This window comes from Pituophis catenifer, unplaced genomic scaffold, assembly GCF_029215685.1.
Source record: "Pituophis catenifer annectens isolate HBS135680 unplaced genomic scaffold, rPitCat1.0.hap2 SCAF_10, whole genome shotgun sequence".
Lineage (NCBI taxonomy): Eukaryota > Metazoa > Chordata > Lepidosauria > Squamata > Colubridae > Pituophis > Pituophis catenifer.
In genome coordinates this window covers 17654455-17675638 of record NW_027256890.1, presented here as the reverse complement: position 1 = coordinate 17675638, position 21184 = coordinate 17654455, and the positions used below count along the sequence as shown (strand labels likewise).

Sequence of the window (21184 nt, the reverse complement as noted above, 5' to 3'; positions counted from 1 at the left end):
AACAGAGTTGGAAGGGACCTTGTAGGTCATCTAGTCCAACCCCCCCTGCCCAAGCAGGAGACCCTACACCATTTCTGACAGATGGCAGTCCAGTCTCTTCTTGAAAGCCTCCAGGGATGAAGCTCCCACAACTTCTGAAGGCAACTTCTGTTCCATGGGTTGATTGCTCTCATTGTCAGAAAATTTCTCCTTATTTCCAGGTTGAATCTCTCCTTGGTCAGTTCCATCCATTGTTCCTTGTCTGGCCTTCCGGTGCTTTGGAAAATAGCAGACCAAGCGCTATCCAGGCTATGGAAAGTCCCACAACGGAGCCCTTTGTGGACGTGGACCAAGGCATCTGCCTCACCTTCCTCTCCCTGATGGGTCTCTTCCTACTGGCCATGATGGTGAGGTGCGCCAAGCTGATTGTGGATCCTTACACGGCCATCCCCACCTCCACCTGGCAGGAGGAACCCTTGGACTGAACCGCCTGACAGTCACGGAAAGGAGTGGTGAGAGTCCAGGAAGATGGAAAAGAAATTGCGATCCCTAATCTTACAAATCTATCTTGGGTTTGGGGTTGGACTAGAAGACCTCCAAGGTCCCTTCCAACTCGTTATTCTGTTTATCGTTGCTCCGTGCGACCTGCAGGAAACACAGGGCCAAATTGATAAGATTGGGGACTGTTGTTCACACACAACCTCCCTTTCCAACGGGGAAAATTGGTCGCCTGAAAGACTTAGGTGGGGATTGTCTGTGGTAATCCAAAATTGACCGGGAATTCTGCTTTCTCTGCTGTCTTCGACTTCCTTAACGGAGGCAGACACTTGGGCTCCATCGTCTGCTTGTAACCCCACACCCAGAGTACATGAGTTTCTGCTTCCTGGTCGTCTTCTCAGTCATGATTTAATCCAGGATGACTCAGTTGGGCTTTTCCTGCTAGACCGAAGGCTCTTGGTAATCTTCTCCAAGGGCACCGTCCTTTAATAGCATGGCCTTCTTTCCTTTGCTCACAGCCTCCCGGGAAGGTCCAGGGCTATAACCTCCTTGGCCATTTGTGGGGGCTGCTAGAGGTTGGGCAAAAGGAGGCAGATGATTAGCAGGGGAGAAAACCCACCAGGGAAGGAAATGTTCAAAGGCACAACTTCTTTTCTCTGTCTGTGTCCAAGTTTAGGGTGGAGGGAGACCCACCTGCTTGCAAAATGTAAAAGCAAAGCAATAACTTTTTTTTTTCCTCCAGTGCTCCATTTCTGTTTCATTCTGAGAAGCGGCCTCTGCAACATCAGCTGCCTCTTTTCCCTTTGAATACCCTTTTTCATTGACAACTGAGATTTTATTCGCAATTTATTCGATCTGCATATAAAGGTATTCATTGGTGCTTCCTCGGGACTTTTCTTTCCTGTTTATTTGGGCGTCCTATAACCCCAAAGGACACTCTAAGCTGCATTAGCCCCTCTCAAACAAACAGCTCTGCCGAGTTTCAACTGCAAAACTTTCCGTTATTGAAAAGCAAAGCGGCTTTTATTTAAAACAACAAGAAGAGAACTGAGCATGCGCACTGCTTCTAATGACTGAAGGGCGGGGCTTCTCCGTTCTTTCATTCTTTCGCAACCAAGGGGCTCGGCGGTGCGCCTGCGCGCCGTGCGCGCGGGGCCCCTCCCCTCCCAAGACCGCATGCGCACACCTTCACCCGCCCTCGTCCGGGCACGAGCGACGCCCCGCCCCCGGAAGCACGTTGAATGGATTTCCTGTCCTGCCTAAACTGCCCCCCTCCAGCCCCCCCCAGCGAAGCCGAATTGGGTTCCAGGCAAAATAAGCCCCCCCTCCTCTCCCGCCCCCCGGGGGGAGAAGGTGAGTTGCGGTGGGGTGGGGGGGCTGCAAGGGGGCCGGGGGGGGCTGCTTTGAAAGGGGAGGGGTCGCAGGGGAGGGGGGGAAGAATGCAGGGGGGGCAAAATGGGGAGCAAACTCAGGTGTGCCCCACTTAGCCCTGTTCCTCTGGTCTTGGACTACAATGCCCATTGGGCTCAGCCTGCATGGGCACAGCCATCCCAGGGACAGACCTGGCATAGAACTAACCCTGATTCCTCTTAATCTTGGTTTAAAGGCGGGCTGTGGCTTTGTGGGGGGGGGTCTGCAAAGCCCAAGGGAAGGTCGGACATATTTAGAGCCGAAGCCCCCCACCCACCCACCCAAACTGGAGGGTCCCTCTTGAGGGAGGGGGCTCTCTTCCCATCAGAGAACCCAACATCCCTGCATTTGTGCAAAAAAAAAAATTGTATTAAAAGAGGTGCCTTGATCTGTTTTTAACCTGCCACTTTCCCATACGAAAAGCAAAAATCAAATCAAGCTAACAATTTGTGGCATTTATATCTCCCACCTGCAACTCTGGGTGCTTAAATGGTACCTGTCCCATGTGTGCAAGATCCTCTTCAGGGGTCTTGAGAGTTTATTCATCCCCAATTGCCTCAACAGATGAACCTGATTGTTTGCTCTCCAAAATTAAGAAGAGAGGGTCTGTCTGTCTATCTATCTATCTATCTATCTATCTATCTATCTATCTATCTATCTATCTTTATCTATCTGTCATCATCTATATCTACCTACCTATCTTCCATCCATCCATCATCTAAAATCTATAATCTATATCTATCTATCTGTACATATTTACATGCATACATATGTATATGTACATATGTATATGTGTATGTGTATAAAAGCCAGATACCAGTCACTCATCACGAAATCTCCAGAACAGTAAAACGTACAAGCTTGAAATTTGGCACTTATGTTCCTCCTGGCTTCTAGGTGTTCGCTAAGACAGGATTTTTCGAAATGACCATCAGATCATTAGTATTTCATATACAGTATTATATTCACACGCTCTGATGCTAAGGAGTTAGACATTCTACTCCCCCTCCCCACCTGAAAAGAACTCTGTCTCAACTGCCACTTGCCTCACATTCCGCTACCTCAGCTCAAACTGGCAGGCGTTCCACTCTTTAACTCAGAAGCGGTCTGGTAGTACTAAACATCTAGCACTAAACATCCCTACCTCACCAAAATGTCTATGCCTTCCTCCTATGGGACTGCTTCCAAACTCAAGGCGGCGGGAGAGATATTCCCTTATGAGTTTCAATCGCCGACCACCACTGAGCCGATGGATTGTGAACCGAATTTCTCCTGCGTAGTGTCCCGGCCCCAAATCCCTTCTTACACTGACCTCCTCAGGTCAGATGAATCTATTCCTTCTACTGTAACCCCAGTTAAAGGGAAAAAACGCAGGAAAAGATTTACAGATGCGATTAGGAAAAAGCAAGTAAGGGAAGCTGCAAAAAAGTATCGTCAAAGTCATCCCAGAGTCAATAGGAAGGCTGTAAGAAAGTATGCCTCTAAGAACCCCTACGTTAATCAGGCAGCTAGAGCTAAATACAAGGAAAAGATATCACAAATCAGATCAATACCTTGGACTAATAAGTGTTTGTCCGGTTTTAAATATGAACCCCGGATTGATTACTCCAGAGAAAAGGTTGTTAATCTCGGACCTCGGTTATCCTGTGCCTGGTGCCATGCCCTGAAGTGGCAGGATGAGACTCCCGGGATGTGCTGCAGTGGCGGTAAACTCCAGCTTAGTCCCCTTGAGCCCTCCCCTGAACCCTTACACAGCCTTCTCACCCACCAGCATCCAATGACAGACCACTTTCTTTCCGCTTCCAAATGCCATCTTTTGGAGCCAGAGAGATGAAGGAGGGAAATTTTATGCCAACATTCGAAGTGCAGGGGCAGGTCTCCCACAGGATAGGGAGTATCAGAAGCAGCTTTCATTTCTCCAGATAGACTTGGTTGGTGATGATGACAGTGAGAGGGACATCCATTGTGGAATCTACCCAGGCATTAATCCTGAAGTGGTTAATTTTCAAGTTTTATGTTTCAATTTATCAAGCCCGATCATAACTACTCATTAATTTTCAAGTTTCAAGTGTCAATTAAACAAGCGAAGCACGGGTATCCAGCTAGTTTTATATATTGTCGTATATTATTGTTTGTCTGTTTTTGTGTACGTGTCTTACTTTTCCATCTTCTCTTAAAGATGCTCAGATTTAAAACCCAGCCGTGTCCTGTTTGCAGAGAAAGTAGGAAAACCCATGGCGAAATAGAAATTGCTCTAGTGGTTAAGGAGCCAGGCTAGAAATCGAGAGATTGTGAGTTTTAGTCCCGTCTTAGGCACGAAAGCCAGCTGGCTGACTTTGGGGCCAGTCACTCCCTCTCAGCCCAGCCTACCTCACAGGGTTGTTATGATGGGGAAGGAGGAAAAAGTATTAGGTCTATTCTCCACCTTTGGTTGTTTAAAAAAATAAACGCAGGATATAAATTAAAACTAAGTGGAAGAATAAAAGGGATAGAGGGCACTTGATGATTATAAGAACACTTAGTAGTAAATGAGTGAGTGAATCTCTAGAGTTCAAACAGTAGGGACTGAGGATGAGGTCTCTCTTCCTAGCCACTATTTTTCTTTCTAACAGTTTCCAGCTAAACAAATATTGCAATTAAGATCTAAGTTTGAACTTATTCTCGTGTTCCTGCATTTCTCTGGCGCACAGACTTCATGTATTTGCTTTTGTGGCACGTAAATTCTTCTCAGACGGTGGCAAGATCTGTACCGTATCAGAGACTAGAAGAAAAGGAGGACCTGAGGACCCAGTTTGTGGGGGCAATAAGCTGACTTTGTATAAATATACAAAAGGATGAAGGCTATTGCTGAGCACATTGTAAGCCGCCCTGAGTCTTCGGAGAAGGGCGGCATATAAATCAAATTAAAAAAAAAAAAAAATCAGGGGGGAAAAAACCCTCAACCCAGCTGGGACAGAAGGGTGTTTCGGCCGCCACGTGTCATGTGCTCTTCCTCTCTGAACCATTTCAGGTTCTGCCGCCATGGCAGAGTCCGAAGATATATTAGAGCTCCAGCGGGAGGTGATGGAGGAGATGGGCATCTCCCTGGAGGACCTCAAGCAGCTGATCGAGGAGGAGCTGGAGAAATCGGAGTACGTCAAGCAGCGGAAGGAGGAACTGGGGCGCCTGGAGGAGTCCGTGAAACAGAAGGAGGCGGAAGTGGCTCACGTCGACCAGCTCCTTGAAAACGCTGTGAAGTAAGCAAAACGGCTTGGCCTCTCGGTGAAGCTTTACATTTCTAAAAAAAAGCTAGCAATTCAAAGTATAGAATACACAGGCGGTCCTCGAGATACGGCCATAACGGATCCTGCTCATCGGGGCCCTAAGTTGTGATGATCATACATTGGGTTAAAACTTCATCCCAACTATTGAAACGTCAAAGCTGGCTCATGAGTAGCCCGAAGGCAGGTCTGTCATAACTTTGCTACGTGACCAGTCATAAATAAAGGACTACCTGTAATTATGCCAAGGGAGGGGAAGTATTTCTATTACAGTTCTTATCTTAATTGCCTAAGCCTCATCCGTAACTCACCATAAGTAACTAACGGCTGGTTCACCACGGATGGAAGGGCGAAGAAATGACATGGGATGCACGAAACATTTTGAAACGCCTGTCCAAAACACAGGCAGTCCTTGACTGACGACCAGAGTCGAGGCCAAAATTTCTCCTGCTAAGTGAGACGGGTGTTAAGCGAAATAATAGGAAATACTTGTAGCTTGGGTTTTCAATTTTTAGCAGTGGCTTGCTCCCCAAGCTTGTTTCAATTTAGTTTCTGAATGTTTCATTACCAGACTAGGTAACGATGATGTTAAGCGAGTTTTGCCCCCTTTTACGACCTTTCTTGCCACAGCCGTTAAGCGAATCGCCGCAGTTGTTAAATTAGAAACCCGGTTGTTAAGCGAATTCAGCATCCCCCTTGACTTTGCCGGTCAGAAGTTCACAAAAGGGGATTGTGTGATCCCAGGACGCTGCAGCCGTGACACATGCGACTCAGTTGCCAACCCTAAATCACTTTTTTCAATGCCGTCGTGACTTCGAATGGTCACTAAACAAACTCTTGTAAATCGAGAACCACCTGCATTTAATCCCATTTTCCAGGCAGCTCACCCGAGCTCCCATTTCCTGGTTCCGTCTTAATCGAATTTGCTTCCGTTTGCCTCCCAGGGCGGTGGATAAATGCGAAGTGTTGGTCAAAGACATCTACGTCAATCTGGGGCTGGAATACCGAGAGACGGACTCGGATTCGGAGAACGGCTCCGGCAAACCCATGGAAGTCATCGAAATTCCCGACGAGGATGACGATGACGTCATGAGCGTGGACTCAGGTTGGGCGCCAGTGGGATCAGCCAACTTCTGCTTGGCTATTTATCCATCAGTTATTATCTAACTAGGACAGGGGTCAGCGATCTTAAACACTCAGAGCCACAAAGGCCCTAACCGGAAGCCCCCCCCCCCCCCCCCCCCGTTTAATTCCGGAGCCGACTGGAAGTCCGGTCCCCCCCCCCACCATAGTGTCTCCTCCTAGCGCAGCGTCCTTTTTCCTCTACCTATCCTAACCGAAGAGACACATGTGGCTTCAGAGCCGCAGGTTGCTGATCCCTGAACTAGGATAATTTAAAATCATGCTTTGATACTTCTTGGCTGTATTTAATTTTTTGTATTTCCTTTCCGTTGTAGCAGATCCGAATAACAAAATTGTAAAGGACCAGACCCTGGTAAGTTTGTGGGACCAGAAGGGGAAATGACATTTTATTAACCTAGCTAGGAAGTTAGAAAAAAATAACCTAGTTAGAAACCTAGTTTCCCAGTTAAGGAGAAGGGTGGGCATTTTCCACAGGCGAACAGAAGCCATGAAATAGCACTTCTCTTGGGCCAAAAAAATTAGTTTACAGGTAGCCCTTGGCTTACGACCGCAATTGAGCCCAAAATTTCCGTTGCTAAGTAAAACATTGGTTAAGTGAATTTTGCCCCCATTTTATGACCTCTGCACATGCGTGCACTAGGAACAGGCTCCTCCTGTTCCTCTGCCTCTCCGCTGTCCGACTCTGGGGGCTCCGGAGTCCGCGCATCACTCCCCGATGGCCCTGGCCCCATCTCTGCCTCTGACGCAGAGCCCTCGTCCGAGCCCTCCCCAGACTCCAGGACTGGCCCTTGGTCCTCCCCAGCCTCCTCACTTTCCGACTCCACTGCCAGCTCCGCAGGCTGCTGGCGGACCACAACATCTCCTTCCTTTTCCTAAGATGCTCTCCGTCCCCTGCCTGAATCCCTCTCAGCTTCTGTCCTTTCTTTCCAGTGAGGAAATCGAACGGATTTCCCTTTGCTTTTCCCACCTGCAGCTCCGAGAAGCCATGGCCGCCATGCGGAAGTCCGCTCAAGACGTTCAGAAGTTCATGGACGCCGTTAACAAGAAGTCGGGCAGCCTGGATTCCCAGAGAGGTGTGTGTGTGTGTGTGGCACACAATTGTCTTGGGGTGGGTGGGGGAGGGGGAGAAAAGCAGTCTCTCAGGGTCTCTTTGATATCCAGATATCCTCGGGAAAGAAGGCGGTTTAAAACAGACCCCCAGAATAAATAGAGACAACGTAGGATGAAGTATGTTTTTAGGTGGCTGTCAATGGTGAACTCGGCAGCAGAATTAGCAAAATCCTAATTCTTTCCTCTTCCACTTCTTTCTCACTTACTTTGGAAATCATGAGGACTGGCAAGGCAATTTTCATTTGGGAGATAAAATAAATAGAAATGGTTCTAAAATTTGACCTAGCTCTGGTGGCACTTTCTCTCTTCCCAAAATGCATGGCTGTTGGTAGGTTGCTTGGCCTCCTGGTTTCTTTTTTAATCTGATAAAAAGGCAAAGGTTCCCCTCGCACGTATGTGCTAGTCGTCGTTCCCGACTCTAGGGGGCGGTGCTCCTCCCCGTTTCCAAGCAAAAGAGCCAGCGCTGTCCAAATACGTCTCCGTGGTCCTGTGGCTGGCATGACTCAATGCCAAAGGCGCACGGAACCCCCACCAAAGGGGGTCCCTGTTTTTCTACTTGCATTTTTTTACCTGCTTTCGAACTGCTAGGTTGGCAGAAGCTGGGACAAGTGACGGGAGCTCACCCCGTTACGCGGCACCAGGGATTCGAACCGCCGAACTGCCCACCTTTCGATCGACAAGCTCAGCATCTTAGCCACTGAGCCACCACGTCCCTTTTTAATCTGATAGTCATCAGCAAAAGTTTGGTATAACAATGGAGTCAGCAGGCTAGGGACCAGGCGGTCGTGAGTTCTAGTCCTCCTTAGGCACAAAGCTAGTTGGGTGATCCTGGGCCAGTCATTCTCTTTCAGCCCTGGGAAGCAAACAATGGCAAACCACTTCTAAAATATTGCCCAAAAAAACCCCCACTTTATTTTTCCCAACAGGTTTACACCAAGTCAGCCCTGGGTGTGAGCTGACCCACGATGGCGACCTCACAGTTGGTGACCGTATCCTGGGCAAGAAACGGACAAAGACTTGGCACAAGGGCACCTTGATTGCCATCCAAACAGTTGGTAAGGAACCCTTGAACTGTCCCCGGGGGTCACGGCAGGCCTGGGCAAGCCTCCTGCAGTTTGAAAAGACCCTCCCTAAGCCCAGGATTGGCACCCAAACAGGATGCTAAATTTGGCAAGTATGTAAAAGCTATCGCTTGAAACTTGTTTGCAAGAAAAGATAGAGCGAGGGAAGGAGAAAGGGAAGGGAAGGAAAGGAGAAGGAGAAGGATAAGCAGGGAAGGGAAGGGAAGGAAGGGAGAAAAGGAAAGGGAAGGAAAGGAAAGAAGGAAAGGAAAGGAAAGAAAGGAAAGGAAAGGAAAGGAAAGGAAAGGAAAGGAAAGGAAAGGAAAGAAGGAAAGGAAAGGAAAGGAAAGAAGGAGAAGGAAAGGAGAAGGATAAGCAGGAAAGGGAAGGGAAGGAAAGAAGGAAAGGAAAGGAGAAGGATAAGCAGGGAAGGGAAGGGAAGGAAGGGAAAAAAGGAAAGGAAAGGAAAGAAGGAAAGGAGAAGGATAAGCAGGGAAGGGAAGGAAGGAAAGAAAGGAAGGAAAGGAAAGGAAAGAAGGAAGGGAAGGAAAGGAAAGGAAAAGGAGATAGAAAGGAAATGAGAAAGAAAGAAAAAGAAAAAGAAAGAAAGAAAGAATTAATTTTTTTGGTTGATTTAGTATTAACTTTAATTATTTTAAATCTATTTTAACTTTTGTGTACAAATGTTTTATTTTGGCTGTTCACCGCCCTGAGTCCGAAAGGAGAAGGGCGGTATAGAAATCTGAAAAATAAATAAATAAATAAACCAGTTGCAATTTTCCCCCAGTATCAACCAGTATCCAGTAAATTTCTGGAGATCTACAATTGGAGCCTTTCTCCACTCCATCTAATCGCCCTGCCTCTGGAAAAAAAACCCCTATATATTTTGAACAGCCTTCTCTCCCGCAAGCTATAGTTTTCCCTCTTGACCAGCTGTCTCCGATCGCCATGAGGACTAGAGCCTTGCTTTACATTAAAACTAAATGCCCCTCTTTGCCTCCCCTAGGTCCTGGGAAGAAATACAAGGTTAAGTTCGACAATAAAGGGAAGAGTTTGCTGTCGGGCAACCACATAGCTTATGACAGCCACCCGGTGCCCGAGAGGCTGAACGTCGGCAGCCGGGTTGTGGCCAAATACAAAGATGGCAATCAGGTCTGGCTCTACGCGGGAATCGTGGCCGAGATGCCCAACGTCAAGAATAAGATGAGGTCAGGGCAACCCTCCGTTGGGTTTTACAAACAGGAGGAGGGGGGGGAAGTTAAGTTTGTGAAAACCGGGAGGAAGGATGAAGTATTTATTTGGGGTTCCTCAATTAAAAAGATCAGCAAGATCCCTCCGTTTAGGAGAGCGAGCCAAGAAAAGTCGCAAGCAAAGACACATTTATTGCAGAATTAATTTTGGGCTGGTATTCCGAGTTGGCTCCTGAGTGATGCGGTGGCCTAGAGGTGGCGCTCTCGCCTCAGAATCAGGAGGCTGGGAGTTTGATCCTAGGAAGAGGCAGATATTTCTCTCGGGGCACACTTGAGAATATATCTGCCGAACAAAACTCCGCACTGGTGACAGGAAGGGCATCCGGCCAGTAAACACTCAGCCCCATTCAATTGCCCAGATTCCACCCCGCAAGATATTACCGGGTGGTTAAAAGAAGAAGAAGATTCTGAGTTGGCTCCTGCCTGTCTCCGGCACATTCCTGAAGCGGGAAAATTGCTGTGTCTTCTGATCGCTTCTCCTTGACGTGCTGTGAACGGGAATGAACTGTTCCGGTCTGTCCCACTTGTAGGTTCCTCATCTTCTTTGATGACGGTTATGCCTCCTACGTCATTCAACCCGAGCTTTATCTCATCTGCAGGCCTCGTGAGTAGAACCTGCCCACCTGAATTCTGGTTTGAGCAGAAACCAGAATTTTCTGGGTTTGGGGCGTGAGGGGCTTCCGTTGCCTCCGTTTGCGTGTCTCTAACATTGGTTGTTAAGTGAACCGCTGCCGTTGTTAACTTAGCCACACCGTTGTTAAATGAACCTGGCTCGTTGACTTTTCGTTCAGTGCCATCATAACTTTGAACGGTCGCTGAAGGAAGTCTTGTTAAGTCGAGAGCTGCCTGGTAGGAATAACGGGCGTTTACGTCTCCCTTCGCGCAGTCAAAAAATCCTGGGAGGACATTGAAGACGTCTCCTGTCGGGATTTTATCGAGGAATACGTCACCGCCTACCCAAACCGGCCCATGGTGCTCCTGAAGAGCGGCCAGCAGATCAAGACGGAGTGGGAGGGCACCTGGTGGAAATCGCGGGTCGAGGAAGTGGACGGAAGCCTGGTCAAGATCCTCTTCCTGGTAGGAAGGGCTCAGAGCCCCCACTAAAGGGCCAGACACCCACCCACCCACCCAGGCCTTGCCCTGGTTCTCTGCCCCCTTCCCCCTCGGCTGGCCTCTGCTTCCAGCATGGCCAGCGTCTTCCTCTATCTCTGTGCCTCTGCCTATCCCTTTCTCTCTCTTGTCTCCATCTATCCCTTTCTCTTTCTCTCTCGCTCTGTGTGTGTCTCTCTCTCTCTTTCTCTCTTTCTCTCTCTTGTCTCCATCTATCTTTCTCTTTCTCTCTCACTCTGTGTGTGTGTGCCTCTTTCTCTCTCTGTTTTTCTCTCTTGTCTCCATCTATCCCTTTCTCTGTCTTTCTCTCTTTCTCATTCTGTCTCTCTCTCTGCCGTTGCCAGGATGACAAGCGTTGCGAGTGGATCTACCGGGGTTCCACCCGCCTGGAGCCCATGTTCAGCATGAAGACCTCCACAGCTTCCACCCACGACAAGAAACAGGGGGGGCAGATGAGGATGCGGCCCAACGTGGGTACGTCCCCCTTAAAATGACCATCGACCCCCCACGGCCAAAAAACAGCCCGTGAGGGGAAGTCCGAGAGGGTAATCAATAAATACAGGTAGTCCTCAACTTACAACCACAATGGGGCACAGTTTCCCGTGCCGTTGTAACTCAGGACGGTCCCTAAACGGACTGTTGTAAGTCCAGGACCGCCTGTACTGTCTGCAGGATAAAAGCAGGCCGAGAATCTGCCGCTAATTGGGACACGTCGTCTTGCCTGTTTCTGCTGTTCTTTCTCAATGCTGCTGCTTGTGTGACCGCGATCCACTTACTGACTCCCCCCCCATCCCCCCTGCCTCTCCCCCCAGGGGCCGTGCGAACCAAGGGCCCTGTGGTGCAGTACATCCACGACCTGACTGGGACCAGCCCTCAGCAGCAGCTCCAGCCTGCAGAACCCCAAATTCTCCTCACCACCTCCCAGCTGGTGCCTCCTCTCTTTGGGGAGTCAGAGTAAGTCCCTGTTTCGTGGGGGGGGGAGGAAAGGGGGTCCCCTCTGGAAGGAAACCCTGAAAGGCAGAGGCTTTGCGGAGCCCCCCCCCCTCAAAAAGCAGGTTCTTGGGGGTTGGGGGAATTACTTTACAGGGAGTTCTTGATTTAGGACCACAGTCGAGCCCAAAATTTCCATCGCTGAGCGAGACGTTTGTTAAATGCATTTTGCCCCGTGTGACGACCTCCCTTGCCACCGTCGTTAAGCGAACCCGGCTTCCCCATTGACCTTTGCTCGTCACAAGGTCGCAAAAGGGCATCACGTGACCACCCCACTTCCCCCCCACCCCGGTCATAAATACGAGTCACTTGCCAAGCGCCTGAATTTTGACCCCGGGAGATGCTGCAACGGTCACAAAGTGTGAAAAACGGTCCTACGTCGCTTTTTTCAGGGCTGCTGCAACTTCAAACGGTCACTAAGCAAACCATTGTAAGTTGGGGACTACCTGAAAAAGTCTTTCTCTTTTTTTTTTTTTTTTTTTTTTTTTTTAATCCCGCAGTTCGGAGAGCCAGCTGGCTCAGGCCAAGAAACAGCAAGTGGCAAAAAAAAGCACCTCCTTCCTACGCCCCGGATCGGCCGGATCGGGCCTGTCCCCCCCATCCTCTCCCATCCTGAGCGAAACGCCTCCGGTCGGCCGGCCAGGAGTGACCCAGCAGTTCAGGTCAGCCGCTGTGGCCGGAGAACGGAAGAGGCCTGGTCCTTTCAAGGCCAGAAGAAGAAAGGGGTCTCCCAATTTGGCAGGGTCCTTCGCGTCCCTGGACTCTGTAGGAAGCCCTTTGACTTTGGGGCTAGGATTTAGGAGGGGACCCAGCCCCAAGAGCTGCCCTGAAATGTTGCAGAAGAGGGGGGGTCTCAAAACACCTCCCCCTAGCAAAGAGGATTAGGGGGCTTGCAGGAATTGGGGGTGTCTAGTGTAGAGAAAAGAAGGATTAGGAGAGACATGATGGCACTCTTCCGGTATTTGAGGGGCTGCCCCAAAGAAGGGTCGGGGGGGGGTTCAACCTGTTCTCCAAAGCCCCTGAAGGCAGGAGAAGAAGCAACTAATCAAGGAGGGGAGCAACCTGGAACGAAGGAGAAACTTCCTAACAACAGGGAGGACAATTAACCAGTGGAACAGCTTGCCACTAGAAGTGGGTGCTCCATCACTGGAGGTTTTTAAGAAGAGACTGGAGTTTGAAGTCCACAAACCATAGTTCTCCACCTCTGGACTAGGGTCTCCTGGTTGAGCAGCGGATCAGACTAGATGACCTCCCGGGTCCCTTCCCACAGGTCCCTTGTTATTCTGAGTCGCCCAGCCATCTTTACGGCCTTCTCTCTCTCCTTCCCCCCCCCACCCCCACCCCACGTGGCAGGTTCTCTGGGGTGCAGCCCATGGCGGGTGCCCTCCCGTCCTTCCACAGCATGATGGAGCGTGTCCCCAACGAGTCTTCCTACCGGGCCCCCCGTGGAGAAGCTCTTCTACCTGCCCCACGTCTGCAGCTTCAAGTGCCTGAGCCGGGTGCGTCCCGTCCGCCCCGACCTCTACCGCAGCCGCAACCCGCTGCTCATCCCGCTGCTCTACGACTTCCGCCGCATGACGGCCCGCCGGCGGATCAACCGCAAGACGGGCTTCCACGTGATCTACAAGACGCCCTGCGGCCTCTGCCTGCGCGGCATGAACGAGATCGAGCGCTACCTCTTCGAGACGGACTGTGACTTCCTCTTCCTGGAGATGTTCTGCCTGGACCCCTACGTGCTGGTGGACCGCAAGTTCCAGCCCTACAAGCCCTTCTACTACATTGCGGACATCACCAAGGGCCAGGAGGACGTGCCCCTCTCTTGCGTCAACGAGATCGACAGCACCCCACCACCCCAGGTGGCCTACAGCAAGGAGCGGATCCCGGGGAAGGGGGTCTTCATCAACACCGGCTGGGAGTTCCTGATGGGCTGCGACTGCGAGGACGGATGCAGGGACAAGTGAGTGCCCCTCTCCTGGCCCGGCCCCCTCCCCTTTCCGTACCCAGTCTTCTAAGCATTACATTCACACAACCAGCTCCCTGGTTCCTCTCGGGAAGAACCAGACCGCCAGCGCAGGTGGGGAGTTTAGCTGCCTCGTAGCAGAGCCCAAAACGGATCCCCCCCCCCCCGTTTGACACCCTTAGGAGACCCCTTAGGGTTCCCTCTGAGCCCTACGGGTCTCCAAAGGGTGTCAAGCGGGAGGAAATCAGGAAATCCAGGCAGTTCAAAATAAACATAAATTATGGTTTCTTGCATAATAATATGCTTTCTACAAGAATCTGAACTACTAACAGTCAAAGCAATTTGGCGGTGGATAAGGAATTCAAGGCAGGCTGGACTTCGATCTCTTGTGGGCGCCAAGGCACCCATGACGTGCTTGAGCCCTCCCTCTCCCTCCCTTGGGCTCAGCCTGGTCGTTTTCCACCAAGGAGTCCAAACCACGGTTTGGATTTGAAGCTAGATCCGGTCCCCGAGGGATCTGGTTTGTTCCCGCCGCGTTTTATCCGCCCGGAAACCAGTGGCGTCCTCCTTTGTCTCCCGCAGATCGAAATGTGCCTGTCATCAGCTGACGGTCCAGGCCACGGCTTGCACCCCCGGCGGGCAGATCAACCACAATTCCGGCTACCAACACAAGCGGCTGGAGGAGTGTATCCCCACGGGGTGAGTAGTGGGGCTTTTCAGGGGAAGGGGAGGCCCCAGAGGTGAGAGCGGAGCCAGGATCGACCCAAACTCTCAGCCTTAAAACTCCTCAATTTCCAGCTGAGCAAAATTTTTTGCTCCGTGTGTTCATCCCCATCTACGGTGAGTCCTCAACGTACGACCGACCCCTTAATGACTGAAGTTACAACAGCCCCCCCACCCCTCCCCCAAAGCTACTCATGATCCTGTTCTGGAATTCAAACGTCCAGGCCTTTTCCCCCGGGGGGTTTTAATTCCGCTTTTTGGCAAAAGCCACAGGCTCACTTCACCACCGCAGATCCGTGGTGTCAACACCAGCTTTACCTTTCATCATTACAACAACTATAATGGGCAGGCTCCAGGACGGTCATAAGTCAAGGACCAGCTGTGTTCAGAAATCCTCTCTTTCCATTGCATGAAAAACGGTGTGGGGTGATTTTTTTTTTTCCGGCTAGGGAGACGATCAGCATGTGTCGCTTCTGATGTCCTAACCACTTTTTGAACCTGAATAACGTGTCTCTCTCTCTCTCCCCCCGTTTTCCCCCAGGGTGTACGAGTGCAACAAGTGTTGCAAGTGCAATTTGAACATGTGCTCGAACCGCCTGGTCCAGCACGGCCTGCAAGTCCGGCTTCAGCTCTTCAAGACCCAGAACAAAGGTTGGGGCATCCGGTGCCTGGACGACATCGCCAAGGGCTCCTTCGTCTGCATCTATGCCGGTAAGGCAGCAGCCTCGGGCTGTGGTTCCACAGGGGAAGCTCTCAAGCCGCGCAGCTGGGCAGGCCGAGGAGAAGAGGGAGGGGGTCTCAGCAGCGGTGCCCCTCCTTGGACCCAGACGGGCTGGGGTACTTCGCTCCTTTCTTATTTGCAAGGACTCCCGAGTCCATCCAAACACTTCGTTTAAGGCTCAAATGCAGGGCAGCCCCATTGTGACAGGCGACTTAATGGTCAAATCCTGGCTAATCAAGCCATGTTGTGTGTCGGCCACATCTTTGCGACTTCAGCCTCTGTGTGGAGGTCAGGAGGGGCACAACCCTCCCCCCCCCAATATTTCCTACCTGGGAACCCCTGGAATTTTCTCTCAAGGGCGAATTTTCTGGACCCTTCTGCATGGGGCACAACAGCTGATCTTGGGGCGGTAGAATCAGCTGGGAAGATCAGTGGGGAGCATGTGGTTTCTTCTGTTCTCAATAATGGTGAATAATTCAGCTCCTGGCTCCCCGTTTTTATCAGTTTCTTCAGCGCTGTTGTAACTTCAAATGGTCACTAAACAGGAGTTTTTAAGTCGAGGACGACCTGTAAAACAGGGGTGGGCAACTGTGGCCCTTTTATGAGTTGTGGACTCCCAACTCCCAGAATTGCCTCAGAAATTCTGGGAGTTGAAATCCACCAGTCCTTAAAAGGGCCACAGTTTCCCCCACCTCTGCTGTAAAACCACAGGATATCTCCGCAAATAGCAAGTTTCTAGCCCTCGTGGCTGGCGAAACCAGGGAGAACGCGCTCCGAGCCCCCTTTTCTCCGGCAGGGAAGATCCTGACGGACGACTTCGCCGACAAGGAGGGCCTGGAGATGGGCGACGAGTATTTCGCCAACCTGGACCACATCGAGAGCGTGGAGAACTCGAAGGAGGGCTACGAGAGCGAGGCCAAGTGCTCCTCGGACAGCAGCGGCGTCAACCTGAAGGATGATGAGGACGACAACTCCGGCACGGAGGAGGCCGAGGAGTCCAACGAGGAGAGTTCGGACGACAATTTCTGCAAAGACGAGGATTTCAGCACCAGCTCGGTCTGGCGCAGCTATGCCACCCGCCGGCAGACACGGGGCCAGCGGGAGAACGGCCTGTCCGAGACGGCCTCCAAGGACTCCGGGCCAGCCAGGCAGGCCAGCCACGAGGAGGCACCCCCTACCTGCAAGCCCCCCATCTCGGAGGAGACCTCCAAGAACAAAGTGGCCTCCTGGCTCAGCTCCAACACCGTGGCCGACGGATACCAGGACAGCGACAGCCGCTCGTCCTTCCGGATGCAGGAGGGGGCCGAGGTGAAGCCCCCCGTGAAGGGGGAACCTGGCGAGGGCCAGAAGAGCGGGACCCCCGGCCTCCTCCCCAGCAAGGATGAGCCCGGCCCGGAGGCGGAGATGAAGGCGGTGAAGAAGAAAGAGGTACGGTCTCTGGGCAGATGGGTGGCTGGTGGGGTAGAGGGCAGCCCGGAGGACCCCTCCCGCTCGACCGAAGCAGGCTATCGAATTCCTGTCCTGGTTACACAGTCCTGGGGCGAGGACTGGGAGGGGAAAACACCCACCTTGCCAAGGGCGGTTTGGACAGTGACGTTAAATTTGAGCAGCGAATGATATAAATCGAGCCGGGATTGTGCAGACCCTCCAAAGCTACCCAGAATCACCTTGTAGGAGAAATGGATGGAAGGGAGGGAGAGAGGAGAAAGAAAAAGAAAAAAAAAGAAAAGGAAAGAAAAGAAAAGGAGATAGGAAGGAAGGAGAGGGAAGGAATGGGAAGGAAAGGAAAGGAAGAAGGGAGGGAGGGAGAAAAGAAAAGGATGGAAGGGAGGGAGGAGAAAGGAAAGATGAAAGGAAAGGAGATAGGAAGGAAGGAAAATGAGAGAAAGAAAGAAAGAAAAAAAGAAAGAAAGAAAGAAAAAAGGAAAGAAAAGATAGGAAGGAGAGGGAGGGAGGGGGAAGGAAAAGGAAAGGAATGGAGGGAGGGAGAAAAAAGGGAGGGAGGAGAAAGGAAAGAGGAAAGGAAAAGATAGGAAGGAAGGAGAGAGAAAGAAAGAAAAAGAAAGTAAAAGAAAAAAAGGAAAGAAAAGATAGGAAGGAAAGAGAGAGGGAGGGAGGGAAGAGGAAGGAAAAGAGGAAAGGAAAGGAAGAAGGGAGGGAGGGAGAAAAGAAAAGGGAGAGAGGAAAAGAAATAAACAGTGGGCCTATCTTTCTGCAGGAGAGGATCTAGGGGCATTTTTGGGGGGGTGCCATGGGGAAGGGGGGGCACAGATGCTGATCTGTGGGGTGGGGGCTTGCCAAGGCTGCCCTTCACCCTCCAGGATGGGGAAACTGATGGGCCGGGAGCAAAGGAGCAAAGCCGAAACAGAGAATTCTCTCTTCTCTTTTTCCGCAGGAACCGGAGGAACCAGCCAAACCCACGTAAGACGTTTTGGGCGTTTCTTGCCCAACTTTGGGGGTGCTCAGACCTACTTTAATCCCCGGGAGAAAAGACCCTTCCTCGGCTTAAGAATCTCTTCCCACAACAGGGAAGGAGACCTTGTTATGGGCCATTTCCAGAGTCCCCGCAAGCAGAAAAGGAGTACCTCAAGGGAAAGAAAATGGACCACTGTAATCTGTTTGCGCCCAGGGAGGGGTGGTTTCCTGGAAGTCCCCCCCCCCCAAGATCTATTTCGCCTTCCAGATGCTGCCTCTTGGGGGTCTCTCAAACCTCAATTAATTGCCCCCTTTCCCCCCCCAAAGAAAGACCCCCTTTCTGTAATTTTGGGAAAGAGCTCCTCGGCATCCCCCCACCCTGCAGGGAAGGGGGGTCCCCAAGCACTTGAGGGCTCACCCCGGCTTCTCTCTGCCCCCCTCCCTCAGGCCCAGCCACCCCACCAGGGTCTACGGCTACAACCCCAACCCACCCATCCCCGAAGGGGCCCGGCGGCCTCCCAGCAAGACCACCTCCCATCAGAGCCGGAGACAATCCGAAGGCCAGAATCCAGATGTAAGTCAGAGGGAGGAGTGGGGAGGGGGCTTTTCCTGCGGGCATCTTCTCTACCTGCCTGTTTTCAAGGCTGGGCCAAAACTTGGAAGGAAAGGAGGGGAGGTTTCGGTCGAGGGTTCAAAGGGGGTCTGGAACTGAACTCGGGACCGGTCAGTCCGGCCGGCCAGTGAAGGAAGAAAAACCTCTCTTCTGCAGCAGGACGTCCTGATGCTGTCCAGCAGCACCGACAGTGACGGAGACAATCTCCGGCCAGTTTCGGGGCCCGTCCAGGTCAACCACACCAACGACAGTGATGACATCCAGACCATCTCGTCCGGCTCGGAGGAAGAGGTGGCCGCCGACCAGAAGAAGAATGTCTCTTCCAGGCTGGGTGAGGCCCTGGAAGAAGATGGGGAAAGCCAGCCCTGAGATAGACTGTTCCTGGCTCTGGAGGTTCCCTTTAGGCTAGGAGGCACTACTCACAGCAAGTCCTCGACTGAGTGGCCGCAAATCAGGCCCCAAGTTGCTGCCGCTGAGTGAGACGTTCGCGCAGTGACTTTTGCGTGCCCGTTTTGCGACCTTTTTTCCGCCGGCGTGGCGGTTCAGCGAATCCCCGCGGTTGTTGAGTTAGCCCCACGGCGGTGAAGTGAATCCGGCTTCCCCTGTTGGCTTCGCTTGGCAGAAGGTCGCCAAAGGGGAACCGTCGTAAATGTGAGCCACTTTGCCAAGAACGGGACACTGCAGCCGTTCTAAGTACAAGCCCATTCCCCAGCCGTTTCAAATATAAACTTCCAACGGTCACTAAACAAACTGTGGAGGACGGCCTACGTTCTGTATTGGCTGGATCCTGCTGGATCCTGACTTCACCTCTGGCTTGGAATGTAGAAGGACAGAGTTGGAAGGGACCTTGGAGGTCATCTAGCCCAACCCTGCTCTGCTCGGTCAGGAGAGGTTTTCACCAGGGGCCCCCCTTTCTCTTGCAGGAGCGGTGAAGAGGCAGGTGGCCGTGAAATCCACCCGAGGTTTCGCCTTGAAATCCACGCACGGCATCGCCATCAAGTCGACCAACCTGGCTTCGGGGGAGAACGCGGCCATCCGAAGGAATACGCGCCAGTTTTACGACGGGGAAGAGTCCTGCTATATCATCGACGCTAAGCTGGAGGGGAACCTGGGACGCTACCTCAACGTAAGAGCCCGGGGAGATCCAGGGGCTCCCCTTCCCTGGATTGGCTCCCCTCCCCTTCTCGCATCCCTCCTGGTCCGTCCCTGGGAGACTGCCCCCTCTCTACCCGGGGCAGGCCTTTCCCCCTGCTTCCCAGGAAAGTGTCTACAGAGATCTCCGTCATCCATGGTCCTGGTTGTCCCAAAGGCAACTAGACTTTCTGGGATTTTTTTTTCTTTGAAGAGGTTTCGCTTCTCATCCGAGAAGCTTCTTCAGGTTCTGACTGCATAATGGGGTCAGAATTGAAGAAGCTGCTCGGGTGAGAAGCGAAATGTCTTCAAAGGGGAAAAAGAAACACCAGAAAGTCCAGTTGCCTCTTCGGGGGGGGGGGGGGAAGCATTTTTGGGATTCCCAGCAAAGTTTCTGAAGCTGGGCCTTCCTGTCCATCTCCCCTTCCCCAGCATAGCTGCAGCCCCAACCTCTTCGTCCAGAACGTCTTCGTGGACACGCACGACCTCCGCTTTCCCTGGGTGGCCTTCTTCGCAAGCAAGTAAGCAAGTCCTCCACCCCACCCCAAAAAAGTGGGGCTCCCCTCCTTTCCAGACGGGGTTTAAGAGGCTCGTCCAAAGGGATATTTCTCCAGGAAATCTCCCCAAACTCTTAAAACTCAGCACTTTTGAGCCTTCCAGAGGGAAAAACCAGTTACACACAAGTGATTTCTCTGTGCAATTTCTACAAAGCGTTTGCAAATTCCCTGCCGGCTTGGAGGGTTGACTTCAGAGGAAAAAAGGCAGAGGTGGAAAGAGGAAAAAACAACGAAGCGTCAAATTCCGGCATGAAATGTGCCAGCTTTAACAAGTTTAACAAGCATCCAGTTTTGCTCACACTATAAAAAAGATGAGACTAGAAAAAGTTTTTACAGGCCCAGAAGTTTTAAAAAACACGACAAAAATGTTGCTTCAAGTGATCATAATCCGCCTCTTCCCTCCGCAGGAGAATCCGGGCTGGGACGGAGCTGACCTGGGATTACAACTACGAAGTAGGAAGTGTCGAAGGCAAGAAACTGTTGTGTTGTTGCGGTGCCATCGAATGCCGAGGCCGCTTGTTGTAAAAAGTTGTGTTATTCCCCAACTGGGGAAGAGGCCTCTCTCTTTTCCAAAAAAGACCCTCACCCCATCCCACCCACTGGTGAAAGGGGGATTTGCCCCGCCGCCACTCTTCCCCCACCCCGTGTCTTTCCGTGGTTCATGTCTCTTCGCTCCACGCGTGTGCCGTGTTGAGCACAGTGGGGGCCCTGCGTGTTAACGTCTCTGTGTCGAAAGTGTTTTCCCCTCACCCACCCACCCAAGTTGGATGTTGTAAAGCAATAAAGAATATCCAGTCTTTATTAAAATAACATGACTTTTCTGTTTGCTGCATATATTCAGGTAGAATCCTCTACTTACAATACTTCCGTTTAGTTCTCCCCAGTGCCTTAGAAGGCAAAACGCATTTATTTAAGAGAAAAACGGGGGGGGGGGGATCCCACGTTGAAATTGAATGGAAAAACAATCACTCGATACCGAGATGGGCGGCGTATAAATTTAATTAATTTTTAAAAATGATAACCCCACTCATATTTTTTTCAACCACCTCTGGGAATAACAAAATCAACGTCGAGGTCATTTTTTTTAAAGAAGTTTATTAGTTTAATTAAAGTTTTAATAGAATTAAACTTTCTTTTTTTTAAAAAAAAGAACACGTATTTTGGTCTGAAGATAACGAGTGGTCCTTTTGCTCCCCTCCCCCACCCACCCTAAATTAACCCCCCCCTTCCAAAAAAAAAAAATACTGCCGTTT

The 21184-nt window shown here is 51.3% G+C and overlaps 2 protein-coding genes across 2 annotated transcripts; both read left to right on the top strand.

Annotated features, from left to right (window-relative positions):
• Window positions 1-290: 290 nt before the first annotated feature.
• On the top strand, window positions 291-464 carry CTXND2 (cortexin domain containing 2). Its single transcript, XM_070951248.1, has one exon. It carries the CDS (start codon window positions 291-293, stop codon window positions 462-464), a length of 174 nt encoding a protein of 57 aa, XP_070807349.1.
• Window positions 465-1768: 1304 nt separating this feature from the next.
• SETDB1 (SET domain bifurcated histone lysine methyltransferase 1) lies at window positions 1769-20704 on the top strand. Its single transcript, XM_070950777.1, is given in 23 exon segments — window positions 1769-1830; window positions 4898-5123; window positions 6092-6252; window positions 6605-6642; window positions 7264-7363; window positions 8327-8455; window positions 9468-9669; window positions 10242-10315; window positions 10598-10788; window positions 11166-11295; window positions 11634-11775; window positions 12312-12473; window positions 13165-13252; window positions 13254-13768; window positions 14354-14470; window positions 15036-15205; window positions 16012-16643; window positions 17611-17636; window positions 18078-18204; window positions 18400-18574; window positions 19167-19369; window positions 19807-19895; window positions 20339-20704. Coding segments are annotated over 22 exon segments (3804 nt in total). The 5' UTR covers window positions 1769-1830; window positions 4898-4908; the 3' UTR covers window positions 20457-20704.
• The last annotated feature ends 480 nt before the right edge of the window (window positions 20705-21184 follow it).

Excerpts from the sequence above, each read along its gene's own strand:
- CTXND2 (XM_070951248.1), top strand. The coding sequence starts at position 291 with ATGGAAAGTCCCACAACGGAGCCCTTTGTGGACGTGGACCAAGGCATC.